The sequence below is a fragment of the Nyctibius grandis genome, chromosome 2 (genome assembly GCF_013368605.1).
Source record: "Nyctibius grandis isolate bNycGra1 chromosome 2, bNycGra1.pri, whole genome shotgun sequence".
NCBI lineage: Eukaryota > Metazoa > Chordata > Aves > Nyctibiiformes > Nyctibiidae > Nyctibius > Nyctibius grandis.
Window position 1 is genome coordinate 63,813,157 of NC_090659.1, and position 21,430 is coordinate 63,834,586.

At 38.1% G+C, this 21,430-nt stretch overlaps 1 protein-coding gene across 4 annotated transcripts in view; it reads left to right on the forward strand.

Moving 5' to 3' along the window:
* The window catches only part of FGF14 (fibroblast growth factor 14), a 441,420-nt gene that overhangs the window by 335,823 nt on the left and 84,167 nt on the right, over nt 1–21,430 (forward strand). For all 4 annotated transcript variants that reach the window (XM_068425079.1, XM_068425083.1, XM_068425081.1 and 1 more), the window contains one exon: nt 6,977–7,080. In XM_068425079.1, coding sequence (XP_068281180.1) covers nt 6,977–7,080 — 104 coding nt within the window. The remainder of the gene's footprint in view (nt 1–6,976; nt 7,081–21,430) is intronic.

Sequence of the window (21,430 nt, forward strand, 5' to 3'; positions counted from 1 at the left end):
TCTTATTCTTGTTGTTTCAAAATGCAGAATGAATATTCTAGATTATAAATATTCTGAAATATAGAACTTGTCCAAACTCAACTAAATACCAGATAGCAGTATTGTGTATTTTGGATAAACAATGTTAGATAATATTGTGTTTTACTTCAAAATGAGTTTTAGGCTAAAACAAGTTTTTTCCCATAAAAAGATTTTTTTTTCTGTCTTTAACTGAAGTGATTCACTGTTGTTTTCTTCACTAGTCCAATTTTGCAATATTGTTTAGTAAAGACAGTTTGGTCCACAAGGGTGTAAAGTTCATGTGTTTGCCAGGAAAGCATACGATCTCCACCTTAAATTTTGCTAGTATATATGTATCAACACTATATTAAGAGCTGAAAAGATTGAGCCATTTGGTATATTCATGAATATATGGATATGTGTCTGTTTCTTTTGTGCTGTCAGTCTTTTGCCTCAGTTTTTTTCCCTTTCCACTCTGTTTCCTTCCATTTCCTGTTGAACTTTTTGTTTCCTATTGCTTTTCTTTACTGCAGCATATTTTGTTTTTCCTTTGCCTTTTTGCTTTAAAACAATAATTTTATCATGGATAGAATTCCTAGTATTTTGATCTTTTGCTTCCTGAGCTTCTTATCACGATAATTTCTGCCTGAGGCTTATCAGTAAACAAGTTTTGGCAGTTGCCAGAGTGGGAAAATTCTGCTTCTGACCATGGAGCTTGCAGGATGCCTACTTAAGGCACCCAGTTGGTGAAGGGATGGGCATATATTAGCTGTCAATAGGACAGATAGTATGCTTACCTTGATAGTGAGGATGACTTCCTTTTGAAGTGTGTTTCATAAAAATGGAGGAAATACAGACTGCCGAAGGGTGTGCATCTCTGCCGGCCTTCCATCTGTCTTCTGCACTATTCACTGTCCCTGAAGCCTGTGAAAGAGTCCTCATGCACTAACCATCTGAGTAGCTGGGTGTCAGAGAAGCCAGAGTGAGTGAGTAGCAAGGGATGGAGAAGAGAAATGATTTCTGTTTTGTCTTCAGCAAGGAAACTGTTGGGAGCTTAGTCATGCTGCTACTTTTTGTGCTGTGTCAAGCGGTTAGAGGAGTGCTTGAAGTTAAAATTCCCTCAAGTGCGTATATAATTTTGTACTCACTTTATATTTATGTCTGTAAACATAAGTTACACACTATTGGAGTCACAGTGTTATAGAGAGGTAGCGCAAAGTAAGATTAAGTCTGTTCAAATTGAGTGGTTCTGTTCACACCCAATTTTTGTTTGTGTTTAAAGCTTCTTGGTAGTCTCTGTAATGTTACTTCTTGCTTCTACCTGAAGTCAAAGTGAGTTTTAGCAGTGGTTTCAGTCAGCTGCTATAGCGCAAGCCATTTTCCTGGCCTGCCTTAAGTTTGAGTAAAGGCTAGAGTCTGCAGAGATAGATGGCAAGATTTTTAATGTATAGCTGCGCACAAACCCTTGCATGAAAAAGGAAAAAAGATGTGGCTGCTTGTAATTGCATCCCTGATGTGCTTTCGTCTGCTCATGTTGGTGGCCATGTTGTTAGAACCCAGCCTAGACTGATGGGTTTCAGTTCATTATTGTAGTTTCTTTTTATATCTTTTCCAAGTTAGTAATGTTTTGTGACAGAGTATGAATTAATGCACCTATGTTTAAAGGTGCTGAGTTTCCTTAAATCACATCACCAGACCAAGGCCTTTAGCTTAAACCATCTTATGTGTACAGTCTGTATTTTTTTGCCAGAGTCTCAGTGATATGTGGAAAGAGGCTTTATTAAATTGTTTCTCTTGTTTTAGCGTTTTATCTTTTTCCTTCCTCTAATGCCTTACAGTTTCTGTTCTGTTTCTGTGGCTTGTTTGTAGTGAAAGCAGGAGTGACTGTGGTTAAAGCTGTCAGCTTGATTACTGAGGTCCTACTCAGCATAGCTGTCCCTCTCTAGCTCTGATCTTCCTGGATTTTACAGCAGTTCTCAGCATTACTTGGTGCAAATGGAACTTGCTTCAGTATTGTGTATGAGTGTCATCATTATTAATTAGAAAAAACAAGATACTGCACAGAAACTATAAAGAAACAGAAGAGATTTCCATGTTGAGCTTGTGGTAACAAGCGTTACATTCCCCTCCTGTCCTCCTCCCCACCCAGAACAGCTCATTTTCAGGCGTTGGTCTATCTTCAAAATTTTGTCTCATGAATGAAGGTTTAGTAGGAAGACTAATTAATATGGGAAACAGGCAATTCTGATTCTTTAATTTCTGAGATTGAAACTCCGAATCTCTTAGCCCTATGGTTTATTTTGATTCACCTGAAGAGCGTATCTCAGCCAACAACCACTGAAAAAATTTGACGTAAATTACAATACTTTCCTTGATGGGTGATAAACCTGATTTCAACACTCAAATGTTACTATTTGTGCCCCTTATGAAATTAGTCATGTTTAAAACAGGTTAAAAGAGCATTACTCATTCGTAGCATTATTTCATAAACTGAAAAGCCAAAGTTAACATTACCCGAGCAACTTTGATTTGGCTGTGCTGTGCACAACTCTTGCTTAATTGTGCAGCAACATGCTTTACTTCCTTTGTGGCACTTGGTACCTGGTAGAGTTGCTGTTCAAGAAATCATGCAACCATTTAACATTCCTTTATTTTAATTTTTAGTGCATGCTCCTAATGCTCTATTTATGTCTTCCAAATTGAATATGGAAGTATTAACTTTTTAATGTCTTTCTAAAGTACCCACCGCTATCATATTTTGGTTTGAAGATATTAATAAAATAATCTTCACAGCAGCCTTGTAAGGTAAAGGAGATAATTAGATAGAAAGAGAGCACATGAAGATTAAAAAACAACACCTGCAATGCTGTTAAATTTGGATTACTGAACTGAAATATTTGCAGTCTGATTTTTGCACTGTTTTTTACTGCAGTTTGTCTTCAAAGAATTATGTAGGCATTTAGTCATCTATTTACATCACCTTTGGAGTTAGGTAAGCCTGTTTCTCCCATCAGTATAATCTTAGTCAGTGTGACAGGATCAATGGAGGCTGTGTTCAGCCATACTAAAAAATACTTTTTAATTACGTCTTGTGTAACATCAGGCAACGGGTTTGGTCCGTAAGAAATGGATGGACATATCTCCGAATACCAACCTCCCTGCCCTTATTGCCAATCTAAATGATGTTCTGATGGAATCGTCATTTTTGCCTGTAGGACTGCAGATGGAAATAGAGAAATAGTTGCCTTGATCTGATTGCAGATTTGGTGCTGTGGGAAGTTTTCCTAACTGACACCAGGGCAGTGCACATTCAGAACAGACAGCAAGTTTATAAGCCTTAAGCAATTGGTCTCTAGCAAGCTTCTTGAGAAAAACAGTGATCTGTAATGGCAATTTTCTTGTAGCTATAAGTCAGGCATACCTAGACAAGCTTTCACAAGGAAATGGAAATATCTGATTTCAGGCATTTCAGATTTCAAGTTAATAGACTGTGATGGTATTACATAAAAAAGGGAAAAAGAAATGTGGTGGGTTTGTGTTTTGTTCAAGGAAGGAGATATTACTTATCAAAAAGTGGACCTTAACTTTGTCTAAAACTTTTGGAGAATTAGAATCCAACTCAAATTTGTTCCTGCAAATCCCCTCCACGACACCTAAACCAGTAACTTCTTTTCATGCCAGTTGTTCCTGTTAACTGCCTCCTACCCCCATTTTCTGATCTTGTGTGTGGTAGGAGTACGCTTGCAGGCTTAGGAGCAGGAAGAGAAACCATTTGCTTTACAGTCATGGTTTAGATGGAATACCAAGCAGAGCTAAGGGAGCGTGCACAGGCTCAGTACTGACAAAGAGAAAGGGTTTTACTCATGCCATTTTTGCTGATTGGTTCACTTGATTTCCCTGATGTTCCCATGTCTTATTTACAGTTGGATTTGACAGGCTTTATACTTGAGCATGCAGCATGGGAGCACTGAGCACCAGGCAGAATTATATTTTCTGGGCTGTTCCAGAGTGCTCCTTCTCTCAGCTCATCTGTGGACTCACTGGGCTGGGTTTAGGTACATAAAGATATTCAGGGACCTAACTCCCCACTTAGTTTTGGTTTAGGATCATTGTCTTAAAGATAGAGGGAAGCTGAGGGCATGGTTCTTTTTCACACCCCTCCCAGGTAAAGGCATAGCTTTGGCTGTGAAAACCTGAAATGCCAGCAGACTCTGGAAGGCTTTATGCTTTTCTCAAGGCAGATTCTTAGTAGAGTCGGGGATAGCACAGGTGAATCTTAGGGTGGTTTGAAATGTGTAATTGGGCACAGAAGTCCTGCTCAGTAAAGAGTAATGCACAGCCAGGTTCTGGAGGAAAATGAATTTCCTTTGGCCAACTTCAGAGGATGTAAAACCCACATGCAGTGCCTTACTGGTGCATGTTTTGCTGATCTCAGTATGGAGCACGTTGCTGGGCATTTATCAATCAATAATTGAATGTCGACTGTCCTCTCTAGTTTCACTCAAGTCTGAAAGATTTTGTGGAAGATAGTGAATATTCTGTGTGTGCAGAATTACTGCATTTCAGATCACACTCTAAAATTTTATGGTCTTAGACTAATTACAGCAGCTCTGACAATCTCCAATTAAAAGTTGGTGGCAGTAAAAGATACATTATATCCCCTGCTCAGTGCTTTCTAAATTCACCAGCAACTATAAGCGGCTCTAGTAATTTTATAGGTTGCATAAAACACTGCCATGTTACAGGCCTCTAGTTCTCCTTCAGTGGTGGTGGTTTTTTTCTAGCTTTGCTGCTTTATTTTTATTGCTGATATGGCAAATTATATCTATGTTCCAGAAGTTTTGACTGAACCACTATGATTTGGAGTTATTTTTCATTAGCAGTTTTCCATGGCTGACTTGTCTTTTGTGTTCACCTCTTTTCTTTGTACAAGTATTGTTTGCTTTTCCTTCCTGGTGTCCTCTCAGCCTGTCCTCCCTCTAGCATGGTGTTCATATCCAGGTTTCCTCCTGGAATTTATTTTCTTCTAGAAAAAAACAAACTTAACTGCCATCTGAAACCTAGTTTTGCTGTGACAGACTCCCCCTCCACCACCCACAATATTGGTTTTGCTGGTTTTGACATTGTTTCATTTGAGGGTAATGGGTGATTGTTTTTTTTAACTTCCAAATTATATTGAACATTTGAAAGCCCTCAGGTCATGCAGTGTTTAGCCTATATACTCTTAGGATATCTTGTCCATGAGTGCCCTATTTCACTGGTTTGCACTTATCTTTTATAGGTTAGAGAGGGATCCTTGTCTGTATCCAGTATTTTTCCAGTGAACAGCCTGGTAAAATCCTAGCATGACAGAGGCTTTTGGAAACTACAGAAATGAAAATGCTACATATTTGTGCTGATTCTTGTCTGATGTCATCTCTTCTGCTCTTCATTGTAAACCCATAAATTCGTTTTCTGTTCTTCCAGAGCTCTTTTGAACATATTTTTCAGTGTACAGCTGTAGGAAGTGCTCTGCTACAACAATTCCCAGCTTTATACTGGCTTTGTGCGTTCCTGAAATGATCTTGTTACATGTTCCTTTTCCGCATGAGAATGTGGAAGGAAAGGTTTTGGTTTTTTTTTCTATCCACTTCTATCTCTAAATTCTAATAGTCAACCTATGATTTTTCTCAGTTGTAAAGATCTGATCATCTTCATCATAAACAATCTGTGGCTTTGTGTCCTTTAACTAATCAAAAGTTTTCACACCTAGAGAAAATGTACTTATCCACAGCAATTACACGACCCTTTTTCTCTTGATTTGGGCTTTACCCCTACGGCTGTCCTTCCTAAATTTTGAGGAAATCACTGTAGATGTTACTGTGTTCCTGAGACCTGGCTTGGTGGAACCATGGTCTTCACTGCTTATGTTGAACACACAGGTTGTGCTTTTAATTTTCATCCAAGTACTTATGAATCCATGACTCATCCACAGTGGAAAACCACTTAGCATGAACTCCAGCTCATCCAGATCTTTTCTTCCAAGACTGTTTGATGTGTGCTTTGCATCTGATTTCCTAGTATGAGTCAGTAAACTTATTATAGGTGTGTGCTGGCATAATTTTTAGAAGAAGAATTGGTCTGTGTCTCTTATTATATCACTTTTTCTTTTGTTGTTCTGTGGTGAGGCTGGTAAACTCCCACTCTTCACACTGGTCTTTTTCAGACAGTAATCAAAGCTGTGGCTGGTTTTGTTGTTACAGAAGTGTGTATCATTGCTAGGGTATCTGCTATTAGCTGGTTTTTAATTAATTTTTTTTCCTGCAGAATTTCAATCTTTGAACATTCAGCTCAATAGCATTTATGCAAATTTAGAGTCAAGCACATATTTCAGTGCTTTCTTGAACTAGGATAAGCCTCTGCCATTACCTGAGGCCTGTGTACTACTGCTTATATCAAATATATCACTCACAAAAGCAAAAAAAAATTTTGGATTTGAAATCACAGACCCCTTGAAAGCAATCTTAATGAGAGTACATCTTAATCCAAAACTATAAAAATGCCTAAGAAAATAAAAACCTACTTGCCAGAATCAGAGAGATATGTTTTCTGCAGGGTATCTCACAAGTATTACCCTTATGATCAGTCTACATTGATGAAGGAACTGCTGGGCTCTTTGCTTCTTTTCAGATTGCCTGACATACTCATGTCTGCAGTGCTGCATGAATTATTACAGTCCAGTCTTCTGTGCTTTGTATTTGCTAGTTAGCACTTGTGCCAAATACTGAACTATTGCAGGGCTTACTGCTAGATAGATACTTAGGCTTTAATTTTAAGGTTTAACTTTACTAGAAGTAAGATTTTCTGAATTAGTTTAATTTTAAAATCAGAAAAAATTATACAGGGAATAGTTTTCTTTCTTTTTACTAGCGAAGTTTATTAGAATATTGTAATAACCATAGTATATTCATATCTGGTCATGTTTTTTTCTTCACAGCATTATTCAACCTTATACCAGTGGGACTTCGAGTTGTTGCTATCCAGGGTGTAAAGACTGGGTTGTATATAGCCCTAAATGGAGAAGGTTTCCTCTACACATCAGTAAGTACCTTTGTGAACTCTGTTGAAGAGGCACAGCTGCAGCTGAAATCTCCAGAGGAATGAGATGCATATTCACTTTTAAGAAGTTCTATAATGTCTCTATACGTATGTACATATAGTACACATACCTGTGTACCCATGTATGTGTGCAGCATATATATAAATGGGATACTGTAATAATTACTGTCTACTATGTATGAAAGTCTGCATGTTAGGAGTACTAACAAAACATTCTGTAGAGCTCTTTTTCTGGTAGGCTATACTGGTAGTGTGCAATACACCACAAAGATTATTATTTTCAATTAAATTCTCCAGAATTTTTAAATAAAGACCTGCAATTTTCTTCTTAGTGACTTGTTGATCGGAATCCAAAAGCTGCTCCAACAGTTATTTTTATTGATAAGACTTACAAGTGTAACTTCCATCTAAAAAGGAATTAACAGTCTTACAGTTTATCACCATAATCTTGTAATTGTATGCTTAGCATTATTGATTTTTTTTATTCCAGATATCAGGAAAATAAAGAGTTCTGAGAGGGACTATATCTTTGTAGAATGATCAAAGTTTAAGAAAAAAATCTTTTGAGTCACAAAGAAGACTGCTGGATAGAGTGATCGGGAAGTCCTCAGATTGTTTAAGATATTCCAAATGATTTAATGCTAATCACTCAATGTGTTGTTGTGAATATAAAAATCCTCAGTTTTGTGTAAATTTAGTGTCTTAACCTCCTTTGAAAGGCAAACAGACTTTAATATGAACAGGCAGTTCTATCAGGTATTAACAGTGTGGATTAAAGGATTTTTCATTACTACATTTTTATTGCTGTCTATGTTAAATTTATTCACATAGTGCTTTTTCCATTTTTTATGTCACATACTTCTTAATTCCCCACTGAGTTACAATACACTGCTTTGTTTTCAATGTCCATTGAAAGGAAATTGGACAGATTAAGTTTCTGATGCCCTGAGGGAAAGTATTCTGTTTGTTTCAAATGTACAATTGTCTTAGAAAAGCTAATTAGGAAGAAAAAATGGAACAAATCTTGAATGTCAATGTCAAGACAAAGAGAAAATTCCTCCTCATAAAATGTCTGCTGGAAACTCCAGCAGTGTGTTCTAAAATATTTATTTTCTTCTGTTCAAAATAAAAAAATTATATCACAGGAAAACATGCAATATTTGCTGTCAGAAGGAAGAAAACTAGAAGAAAAAACCTAGAGCTATTAGAGAAAATGCATTGCTGACTTCCCAGTTCCATCATTTCATGTGGGGAGTTCATTTCAGTATGATGGCATGAACAGTACTTTTTTAATGTGTTGGTACAGTTAAGAGTACGTTCTTGCCCAGCACTGTTTCTGAAGTGAGTTCTCAGTCCTTCAGAAAGAAATATAAATTTCAGAAAATGTTCCAGTTTTCTGACGGGTAATTCTGCACAGGGAGGGACCCTACATGAACAAATTCTGGCAGCCACTGTGTTTATGCATTATTCTGGAAGTGATCCAAGTTAAATTAATGGTGTCATCTGGGGAAAGGAAAGGATTGGAAAATACAAGGCAAGGTAAAAAGAGATGACTGGATCCAAACTTTGAATACATGTGAACCCGACACTTAGAACATCCTCAGGTCTAACAAGATATTTCTGTCATGCCAGTGGGAATATGAATTGCTTTGTTCCTATGTCTTCTTTTTGAGCAACAGAGATTACTTAGGTTATGATCAGTCTCATGGATATAAATAAAAAATTATGTATAAGGAAAAGGTAATCCACATGTTTAATGTTTTGCAGGATTGCATATTCTTCATTGCCACTAATGGCAAGATTTTTGGACTTGATAACTTCATATATTCCTGTACTTATTGGCAACGTGTTAAGTACTTCTGAATTTTGTTCTGTGAATGTTGTTACATTTTGAGTGTTTTTCACTTAAAAATTTATTGGGACAGTGTCTCGATCTGTCACTTTGCCTTGTATGAGGTAAGGAAATGAGTGTTTTTGGAATGTACTGCTTACTCTTCCTTGTTCGGAGAATGAAAGATGAGCAGTCCATTGAGTGACAAAGAGATGTGACACATTAGAAAACTCAGTGGAAGCCTTTAGTTTTGGTACGTCCACAAAATTACTTTCAACTTACACTTTTGTCAAGTTGAAAAGTAGTAATATTTGGTAATCTAATGCAAATTTGAAGGTACTGATTTCAAAACATCAGTGCTGTAATACAGGTTTGATTGTTTCATATTAATGTATTGAAAACATTAACAATACATTTTTGTCTTAACAATTGCCTGCTTTCAGCTTAGAGACTAGTGCGTTTGAAAATAAGACAAGTCTGTCTTCTCCCTGAGGATCAAGATGAAGAAACACTGTGTGCAGAATATTTTAAATACTGTCATTTGTAGAAAAATATTTTTAACCCATCACTTTCTATTACTGTCTTGTAGGTAGATTTTTTTGACTCTTTGTCATGGTTGTGTATCTGTTGCATCTAAATGCAGAAGTTGTGTACTACATGTCATACAAGTTTTTCCTTTGCTTGTTCAGGTGACGATGGGAGAAAAAAGTTTTCTAAGTTTTGTATACCAACTATTATCGTTGGAAAAAAGTGCCACATAATGGGAATGCTACTTAAAATTTACATATATTTAGATATATTGCCAATATTGTATAGACATGTAAAACAAATGGAAGCATGTTCTAAAGACTAAGTTGCATTTATAGTCTGAAACCGAAGTCCTGTGTAGTCCTTCTCTGCAGAATACTTCAGTGTCCCTTTTTCCATTCACAGCATATGAAACGCATAGCTTGTGAGAATATCCTGCGTGTTGATGTCTCTCTTCAGAGACTGAAGGCCCCAACTCAATTATTTTTATCTTAATCTTCACACAATGCTGACTAATTAAACAACAGCACTGACAGGAAAGGTATTATGTGTGATCCTGCTTTCTGTGATACGTAGTATTCGCTAAGAGGAAAATGAAGATACAGTGACAGATCAGTTTTACATATTATCAAATGCAGATTTGCATTGTTTTCTTGCTTTGTTTAAAAAAAATCTTCTTTTTTAATGGCTGTGTCAGTTTGTGAGTCTTGGTTTTTTCTTATTTTATTCTGCCATATTTAATATTTGTTCAACTAATTCACAGAATTAGAACTAGGAAAAAAGTGCAGAAATATCATAAAGAGTGTTATGGCAGTATTTCTTTCTTAGAACAGAAATAGAAGGACAGCAAATTGTGCAGGAAAGTCAGTCTCAAGAGCTTTTCATACCTCTTTTGCCTGCTGCAGTGCTGAGATTTGTATTCTGTCCTTTGGGGACTGATCGAGTCAGGGTCCCTAACACACACCATCAAAGCCTTGTCAAATACAGGAGAAGCAAAGTCTTTGGAGTTTGATACGGCTTTGCAAAATTCCTGAGATAAAATACTTTTCCAAAATTATAACCTTATTTTTCAATGCATTTAGAGTAATTATTGTAATACCATGATTCGTTCTTTTCTATCATATAAAATATGAGAACAAGAGCCTTTTCATGTTCAGATTTTTCCTTGCACTTTTAAGGCTTAGCCCACTTAAAAAAAGATGAGCTTAATGGATAGTCTTTAAGTTTTGATTTAGTGCATCTAACTTTATTTCTGTGTGTGTATGTATACCTATGCTTATATATGTATATCCATATATGTTCACTCATAATTAGGATATATTTATTTAGTGACAGCTTCCCAGTTCTAGGTGTATATTAGTGAGTAATGAGAATTATAAAACTGAATTGAAATTTATTTTAGATGGATTAATGAACTGCGAATGATTCAGTATTTATGACTGACTTAATCACTGTGAAAGCTAGTTGGAGAAGCTGGATTTTTCCACAAACCGTCTCAGTTATTAGCAAGATTTTTGACGTAGTAGTTATGGACTTCATGTGTCAAAGTCCAAAAATATGCCTTATTCCTATCTTGCCTTTGGAAAGGATGGACAAAAATAAGGCTTTATTTCCATGGTTGATCCTGTCAAAATCAAAAGGAGTGGAACTGGCTCCATGCACTGAAAAAAAACGAGCACAGCCGCAGGGATTCTCCATGGGGAACAGATATTGCCTGCAGCAGGAAGATGGCAGTACAGTATGTGGCAGAAACTTTTGTTGGTGTTGATGCTAATTTTGGTCAATTTACTTTGCAAAAGCTTCATTAGTTCAACTTTCACGGGGGCTGCAACTTCTTGTTTTGCTGCTTTGGCATTCCCCAGAGGTCAGTACTGGGTCCAGTCCTGTTTAACTTATTCATCAATGATCTGGATGAAGGGACTGACTGTACACTCAGCAAGTTTGCTGATGACACAAAACTGGGAGGTGTGACTGATACACCAGAAGGCTGTGCTGCTGTTCAGCAAGACCTGGATAGGCTGGAGGGCTGGGTGAAGAGGAACCTCATGAAGTTCAACAAAGGCAAGTGTAGGGTCCTGCACCTAGGGAGGAATAACCCCATGCACCAGTACAGGCTGGGGGTTGACCTGCTGGAAAGCAACTCTGTGGAGAAAGACCTGGGAGTCCTGGTGGACAACAAGTTCACCATGAGCCAACAATGTGCCCTTGTGGCCAAGAAGGCCAATGGTATCCTGGGGTGCATTAGGAAGAGTGTGGCCAGCAGGTTGAGGGAGGTTATCCTCCTCCTCTACACTGCCCTAGTGAGGCCACACCTGGAGTGCAATTGCACAATAGTGTGCAATTCTGGGCTCCCCAGTTCAAGAAAGATAAGGAACTACTAGAGAGAGTTCAGCGGAGGGCTACAAAGATGATCAGAGGACTGGAGCATCTCCCTTATGAGGAGAAGCTGAGGGAGCTGGGTCTGTTTAGTCTGGAGAAGAGAAGACTGAGGGGGGATCTTATCAACACTTACAAGTACCTTAAGGGCAGGTGTCAAGAAGATGGGGCCAGACTCTTCTCAGTGATGCCCAGTGACAGGACAAGGGGCAACGGGCACAAACTGAAACATGGGAAGTTCCATATGAATATGAGGAAAAACTTCTTTGCTTTGAGGGTGACAGAGCACTGTAACAGGCTGCCCAGGGAAGCTGTGGAGTCTCCTTCTCTGGAGATATTCACAGCCCACCTGGACATGACCCTGTGCAACATGCTCTAGGGGAACTTGCTTTGTCAGGGGGTTGGACTAGATGATCTCCAGAGGTCCCTTCCAACCCTAACCATTCTGTGATTCTAGGATTTTCTGCTATCATAACAGAATGAACTCAGAGGTAAAACTTATAATATGTTAGTCTATTTTAAGATTCCTATTTTCCTAAGGTGAAGATATGAGCGTCGTCTTGGATTATATCAACGAATTTATCTCAATAATTACTTAATGTATCTGGGACAGTTTGGAACAGCTACTGTTTGTTTTTTTTTTTTCATCCTAGGAGCAGTTTAGCAGGGTTTTACCAACATTTCGTGGCTACCAGAGTAAGAGAAAAGGGACAAACTAAAATGTAGAAGAGAAAAAATTCCTAACTGTAAAACACCTTTACTTACTCGTGCTTTCTTCTTCATGTTTCCTTTTTAACCATTTCTTCTGCCAGTTTTCACTGAGACCTGAGATGTGGACGAAACCAGAAAGGGAAGAGTATGCCTGTGATATTGTCAGCAGCAGATACTAAAGTCCTAGCAATCCACTGCATGGTTTCTTAGCAAGGCTTATGAACTACAGAGATGCTTTACAAGATGATTGAGCCTGCAGGGCCAGGTCTGAACTGCCTGGCCACCTCTTCCAAAGTGGTGCCTAGCTGGAGTTGTGCGTTGCACCTCCAGAGCACCTCTTCTGGGTAGGGGGCAGTGGGAACCTCACTGGGAGGGTGTAGAGAGTAATGGGGAGACATGGCTGCACTTCTCAGAGGTCTTACCAACTTTATAAAAAGTATTGCAGAATTAGGGATGGTACTCTTCTTGCTTTACGGAATAATTTTGTTGTAAGATGGGGGTTTGTGTTTGATCTGCCACAGCACGTGGTGTCGAGGGTGTTGGAAGAGTGTCAATTGGGTAGTGTTTCTGCAGCAGTAAGATGTCAGTCTGTGTCACAGGCTTTGTGAATGAGAGAAAACATCAATATCTGTGGAAATGTATTTATTATATCATTCTGGCAGCTCTCACCTGGAAGAAAAGCCTTTGAGGGTTTCTCTGACATTTCAGCAGCTTGCCAGTGTTGGTATTTCCACCACTTCTTTAAGCCCACATAATTGACCTGTCTGAGGAGAACAAAATTCAGCCTCAAGGAAGAAGATAGGAGCATAGATAGTACAGCCTGCAAAACAGTGAGAACTGAAGTAATCCGTATTTCTAGTATATAAATCAAAGTCAAACGAAAAATAAGTTTCTGGTAGTTTTTCATAGAGTCTCTCTTCGTGCTTTGGAATAACAACGCTTAGTGTGTGCAATACTTTGAAAGTTCAAAGGTGCACAAAACCTGAGAATAAACAGAACAGGAGGAAGTTTAAACTAGGCAAAACCAAAGAGGAAATATGATGGTTTAAAATTTTTTTTTTTTACAAGAATAATCAAAAAGAGCTTAATGTGACATTAAAGTAGCATTTTTTGTTGATTTTGTGTTGTCACAGTATAACAGTGGTTGACCTAGGTTTTGGCAGAGACTGTTCCCCATCTTACAAGGTACAGTAGAAATAGTTAGGAATAGATCTCTTTAGAGAGAGGTGGACAAATATGAGCTTGCTATATGATTTTAAAGAGGTAGGCTTTTGTTCTAGTAGTCAGAAGTATACTGAATAATAGAATAGGGTAAATCTTGCTCTTGAGGTACCTGTGGTTTTGTGAACGTAAGCACATCAGAGTGGAGTGGCTCCTTTAATAATATTGTGATCAATAGGAAACGTGATTTTCTTTCTTATGTCAGACTTATGCTTTAGGGTCTCAGCTTGCTTCCATGCTCTTATCTCCCAGCATAGACTTTACTAAGACAGGGATAGTTCACTTGTCATTATCTATGTCTTGGAACTACTCTGGCACACCCTGGAGAGGGGAAAATGAGTTAATTTAATTATTTGAAAATCACAGCTTCTGATAAAGACTTTTGAAAACTAGTTACGTTAAGAGTGGTATTTTTAAGAGTATAAATGCATAGACCTTATGCAAGCTCCATTAGCTAATTTTAAGGGCTTACCACTAAAGTGCTTTCTTATGTATGAATACCTTCTTTGCATATCCTATTGTCTTTTATTCAATTCGGTATCATTTGGAAGGTGGCCTATATTTGCTTCATATAACAAAAGTTTGTTTGAGAGGCCAGTAAATAGCATGTTTCAGGGCTGTGTTCCTCTGCAAGTTGGGCTGTATTGCTCGAAAGATAAACAAGTTCAGCATGTTCCAGAAGTAGTTGAAATACACCGACAGGGAGGAGGAAAATATCTGCATGGTTTGTGCTTATTTGTATCTGTGTTTGGAGGTAGATAATTTGTCTCTCAAGTTGCCTGCCAAAAATAAATACAGAAAATTGCTAGTGTATTTATTTATTCCATGGTGGCACTTAAGGAACAGCTGATAACATAGCCCTGCTGTATTGTACAAAGTAGTGCCAGATGTCCTGGCTACAGAGTGTAGTAGAAAAGGGCTATAAAATACATACTAAGTCTGTGACTTTTTTCAGTGGGTTAGATTGTTCAGTACATTTTTTGATTGAATGTGCTGAAGCCAGTATTTTCACACACAAGATAAGGGATAAAGGAGGCATGCACAGACACATGAGAGTTTGATAGGGCAGGAGAGAAGTGAGAAGGAAAGAGGTGAATGGAATGAGGCTGATATGATAAGCAGGGTTTAAGAAAGTGAAGAAATAGCACAGCTGAGCAGAACAGAGTTGTAGAAAACCCTATGATGATATCATAATTGTAGAAATGGTTCAGATGATATCATCATTGTTCAATTCTGATGCTTGCATTTGTTAATGCCTGTCTGAGTCTTTCACATGCGGAAATGGCTACTGTTTGAACTACACTTCATAAACAATACTAGTTAAAGAAATATGCTACTTTGAATATACAACAAAGATAATTAGTACTATAGAGATACAGTATTTTAGTGTGGCTTCTTCATCTGTGGCAGCTGTTTCACCTTCCTGCCATTTAAACGCTGTACTGGGGGTAATAACAGAATTTGACTCAAAACTTGCAGAGACATTTCTTGCCACTTAAATCATATACATGTGTCCTGTTTTGTTCATTAAGGTCCACAGTATCCTTGACAGGAGTTACTTGAAATTTTTTATCTATAAGAAAAACTTTCATATTTGCTTAAAATATTTATTTTCCTTTCCCACATTTTTCTCATACACATGCAAAAAATCTCTGGATATGTGTCTTCTCTCTCCCTGTGATTACAGAAATGTACACAAATGCATCAAGGTTAAAAAACTGCTCTTCCAAACTTCTTGTCAAAGCATGGATGATCACAGAGTCAGCAGCTGCAGTTGGATATTTTTCAGCTAATAATTGTATGACAAGGAGTAGTAACTGTAGGCAGGTATGTTAAAATGAGGGTAATCTAATCTCATGCTTCAGGAGGTAAGATGATTGCCACAGGGATCAAGAGGACTGCTTTCCTCAATATATGGCATCGCTTACTGTAGATGCACTGAAGGAGGTTTGCCTCTGAATTATTGTGCAATGGCTACAGCCAAGACTGACCACAGGTTTGATGGACCAGCAGCTTAATCTAGTCTGTCAAATTTCTGCTTCTGGCAATTCTGTCTCTCATGGTAACCTCCCTGTATTTTTGGCCAATGTTTGTTTTGTTGCATAAATACAACTGCACTTTTCTGGATGTTTCTTTCTTCTCAGCTTTGTTGTTCTTAGACATTTGGGGTTGTCTGTAATCCTAAATGTTGAATGCTGTCTCACTGTGTATTGTGTAGTCTTCCAATACCCCTCTTGTCCCCTGTTCTTTTACTTCCCTGGTAATTGTCACTGCATAAGCAAAAGGATCATGTTTGAAATTTCTAATTTTCTATTCATTACTAGTTAATCTTACTCATTCAGTGCATCAAAGTATGAAGGGTAGCTACCTGTCTCCATTTAGCCCACACCTAGGGCTAAACAATAACCACCTGTTCTATCACCCAATGACCCCTCCCCAGCTGGGAGAGGACATTGGGAAAAGGAGGGGGAGACTCATGGGTTGAAATGGAAACATATTTAATAAAATAAGAAAACCAATATTAATACTAATGCTAATATAAAATACACAGAGTTATACTCAGCCCATATAGTGGACGCAAGCTGCGCACGCCCAGCAGTGAATGCCAGACGTCAAACACTGCGAGCACCACAGCTCCAGTGAAAACACGACAGTCACAACGAACGGGAGAACAGGCCTTGGGAGCAGAATGACAGGCAAGACCCTTCAGGGACGGTGACCATTGAGGAAAGGGCCATCCCCAGCAAACTTTCCAATTTATAGTGAGTGTGATGTTTATGGTACGGCTAACTCGAAACAGGCTAACGGCCTTGGTCACCATGGAAACATGCATACCATGGCTGGTCACAAACTAAATCAAAGTGTCTTATCAACTTTGTTCCCACTGTATCGGGTACTGCAGTCTAAAGTGCAGCTTTTCTGAACAGAAAATTGATTCTATGATTCTATCCCAGTGAAACCAGGACACTACCAAAGATTTAAAGTTTCTCAAATTTTAGATAATTATCAAAAACATGTTTTCAAAACAAAACCCTACTACTTCTTTCCATTATTAGTTAATGAATATTCAAAATATTGAAGACAGTTGTAGGTATATTTTATGGTAAGTTTAAATCCCTTTCATAATAAATTTGATTCTTATGATGTAAAGAAGACTTCTCACTGCATCTTCAAGATTCCTAGGTAAAAAACAAAAACTAACTCTGCAAACTAGAACAACAACAATTAGACGCATGTGGTGCTGTCTGTCACTGCTGTAGCTGCATAGTTAATGCACCTTCTGTTATTCAGGGCTAGATACCAAGATAGATGAACAGAAATAAACTATGAGCTTTTAAATATAAAGTCCATTTTCAAAAATTTTCTGGTTGGCTGAAGAATGGCTTTAGTCAGGCAAAAATGTGCTTTCATTATGCAAGAAAAGTTCAGTATTATCTTGCAGAAATTAAATAGTCAGATGTATATTTTGTTAATTTTTAAATAATTTCTCTAACTTTCAACTAACTGGATCAGAATATTCAATTTATATCCCATAATATTAACATAAAAGAGGAAAATGTTGTGTTTACCTATGTAATAAAAGAAAACTACGCAAGCATCCTATAACTTCAAGGAGCTTGGTAAGGCACCCTACACATCCTATAGTAAGATGATGTGGGCTCAAGTATGTGAGTATTAATTTGTTGTTGTACCTTTGCAACACAATTCTGTATAATGTGTCATCCTTAAGATTGAGCTGCAAAAGAAGGATGGTATATTTAACGTGTTATCATGGTGTGCAACCCTACACAATAGGGCTTTGTATAAAAGATATCTTTTTATAAATCCCAAATGTGGAAAAAAGCCACAGCAGTCTTCACCGCTGTTGTAAAATGAGAGCGTTATTTGCAATGCAATGGCCATAGATGTCTTCTGTATTAGTGTCATATATGTTAATGACTGATGTATACATAATATCCATCACATTTTTGGAACAAAACAGGTTTCATATTATTCTTGATGGGTTTTTTGTCTTGTTTTACCTTGCTATTATACACATTTATTTTCTTGTTGCAGCACATTCATTTTTTCACTTAATAGGCAAGTGTGTAGCTAAGATTAGTTAATGATGCTCAGTGATAAATTTATATCCCCTGTAATCTTCCCATATGCCAAGTGCCCCTGTGGATAAATCTGGGATGCTTCAGTGTCTTCCTCCTTCGTGAGGCAGCTTTAGCCATGGGCTGGATCCTGCATGGAAACTTGACCATCTGGGCAGGCCCCTAGAAATGCTGATTCTGCATGTCCTGACTAATGACCTCTTACCCTGGCCTCTTGCTTGTTGGCAGAGCCTATTAATCTGGGAGCTGCCCTCGGGTATTCTTGACTCCCTGTCTTATGTGTGCATGCTTCTGAGGGTGACAGGGGATGCTTTCACCAGCTTTCCCCTGTTGGATTTTCTATGGCCAGGGACTAGGTACGGCGTGCATCTTTGCAGAGCTGTGACAGTCTGTGGGTGAATAAATCCACATAAACAACCTGGATCATCTCCGAAGCCTTCTCATTCCTGTGGGACTAAACCTGTCTGAAAGGATAACCTGAGACCACTTTTTTTTTCCCTTTATCTAAACTTGTAGTTAACTATTTGGTGATTAGCGTTCACTTACAATGTAAATGAATGTGTTAGGACTGATTTTTATGTGTCTATACAAAACTGGCTAGGAAAGCAACCACCCAGTAACTTCTTGTATGTAGTTATAGCAAACAACTCTTCATCTCCCTCTTGGTTTCTCATGTCAAATTCCTCAATCCTCCACTTTCTCTTCTGGCAACTTTCCCTAACAGTGATCCCTGGGGTATTTCCATGGATAGTCCATGATCATATGTGCTCAATTAGACAAGTATCATAGACCTTACAGCATACTTTTAACATTTTTCTTTGTACAGTGTGACTCTTTCCCGCCTCCTCATCTTTTCCTCATTGGGGACACTATTCAGTCACCAGAGAGGCAGTTTTAGGTGGAGATAGGTGGATCGAGACCTCCAGGAGGAATGTATGAGGTTCACCTGTCTTGCCAAGCACTAGCTGTGGCATCAGAACAACATCTAGCAATGGTTGGGCCTTTTCTGCCCATAGCTTAGTGTAATCACATGCATCTTTAATCAAATAAAAGTTCCAGTTTCAAATTTCTGAAGTACTGTCTGGATATTGGAGGGCTCCAAAATTCTCAGAAGTAGCAAGTGTTGGCCTAATTCTGATGCTAATTACAATTGCTGATCTCATAGGTATCAGGGTTGGCATAACTGAGCACTTGCAGAAATCCCTCTTGCAAGGGTTAAGCTGACAAGGTTTATTGTGCAATGTTTATTCAACATATTCTACTCGCTGTCAGATGAGAAGATCTCTTGACTGATTCCTATTGACTTGACAAGGTTTCTTGTTTTTTAGCAGACTACAAATACAACCTTGGGGACACACTGTCTCTCCCCGAGGGTGTCTCGAAAGGAATCATATATCTGTAGAAAAACAGCAGTCAAACCTGAATCCTGCACTAAAAGCATTGGAGTAGGGGTGAGCAGACGACTCACCCTATTGTGTTTGAATTCAATTGTGACTGTTCTCTACATTCTGTTCTCCTGATATATTTGTCACTAAACATTCTGTAATAAAAAGTGACATAATGCCACTACCTGGCAAAACATGAACCCCTGGACTTAATATGCAGGATCTGCAGGAAAACCCTGGACTTTGAGTAAGTGGAACAAAAAACTGCAGACTTAATTCCTTCTGTGCACCTGTGGATTTCTTTTTCCAACATCATGTTATGTTGTGGATAGCTTTGGCTTATTAACAGGGTGATAAAATTTTTTAGCGTTGCCAGACATTTACATTATATTACTTATTCTTTAGTGTAATTGTGCTGCAAAGCTGAAAACAAAGTGTTTCGACATGAAAATGAAATACCAGTACTTTGCAGTTCCGCAGATGTACACAGCTAAAGACTTAGATTTTTCCACAAAAGAGATGTGATTGCCTAATTCACCATGGAATTGTTTACTTATTGCAGAATTGCCCAACGCCTGGTGAATTCTAAAAAGATAGGGAAAGGGTTTTTATACCACCGGCACAAAACAAAATATAGCCAACATTTCAAAAGCATAATATGTTCTATTTTTCATGTCCCTCTTGGCCAGCATCTGACTTCCGTGTTGTGACTGATGTCCCCTAAGCAGTTATACCCTGTCACGTTGCCATTCAGGCTACAGGCCAAAACTGAGCACAGTCCAGATCATCAGGAAAGAGCATAATATTATGAAAAGATCTACTCCTAAAAGTAGCTTAGAAGATGTTAAGAATAGGTAGAAGTATGAGATTTTTTTTAATCTATTTGCCAAGTATTGCTACTATCTATCCCACCAGTGTTTTACATTATTGGCTGAGTATGGCTTTATTTAAAAAAACTAAGGGTTTAATTTTTATAAAATTTTAATTAAAAAGTAGACCTGCCTGTGATTAACTACTTTCTGTAATCCTTGTTGGTATTTTTTTCTTTATCCTAGAAATGTATTTGGATGTTCCCTGCCAAGGGAAGAGCAAGGGGCATGTTACTGTGATACTGTGAGAATAGACTGGTTAGACAAAAAAGTACAATTAATCAAGAATAATCTGGAAGCACTATCTCTGTAAATTATTGATGTTCTCAGGGAGATGTGAACTGAAAAATGTGTTCTCTCAGAACTCAGTCGCAGTTGTAATTTCATACTTTCACAAGAATTACTTTTCTTTTTATAATGGCATAGAATAATTTTTAGATTTGGTAGGAAATTTTCCATTCATTCCAGTGCGATCTGGAGCTATTGGGCTATACTTCCGTAGGTACCAGAAGGATTTGGATAAGTGTAAGCATCATTCTCACTCAGCTGCTTCTTGAACAAAGTATAGCAGGGAGAATCCCTCTGTTTAATTCAGCATCCGAATCCTGTTAGTAAAAAGTACGTTTAATTTCAACCTGCATACCTTGTGCTTTTTTTATCCCGTCCCAGAAAGGAGAACTTCTTTTAAGGCTTCGGGTAAGATGGTAGCAAGAGGCAGCATTTAATATTCAACGTTTATGTTTTTCATGAGGGGGGCTGAGTTGACTATTTTCTTCTTGGCATTTGAAGATCAGGAGAGTGCCCTTGCCTCTTCATTTTCGAGTATTGGCACCAGCAGCAAAGGAGATGAAGGAGTCGTCCTTTCAGGCATTGGAAGTGACAACTTCAGAAGCATCAGCTGAGGCAATTCTATCACCCCTTTAGCATTCGTTTGAGCATTGAAGGTGGCTGAAGAATAGCCTTTGAAAACAGAATAAGAGATAAAATTGATATTTCCCCTCAATACTTACATAAATTTCACTGTGTCTTTGACAGCTGACAACATCCTGCCTTGTGCTGTCCTACTCAGGACTGTGAAAGACAATTTTCTTCAACTGACATGATTAGAGTAGAAGATATGTCAGTTGATTTTTGATTTTCAATGATTATTGTGGGGAGGTGACTGCTCTAAGATGGCGTGTGAGGAATAGTGAGATAGTGTCTAAACTACTGTGTCCGGCTCACAGCTTTGGATGTGTAAGTATGGCATTGAGAAAGAAGGAGGAAGAAGAAAGGATTAGGATTAGATGATTGACAGGTAGATCATAGTAG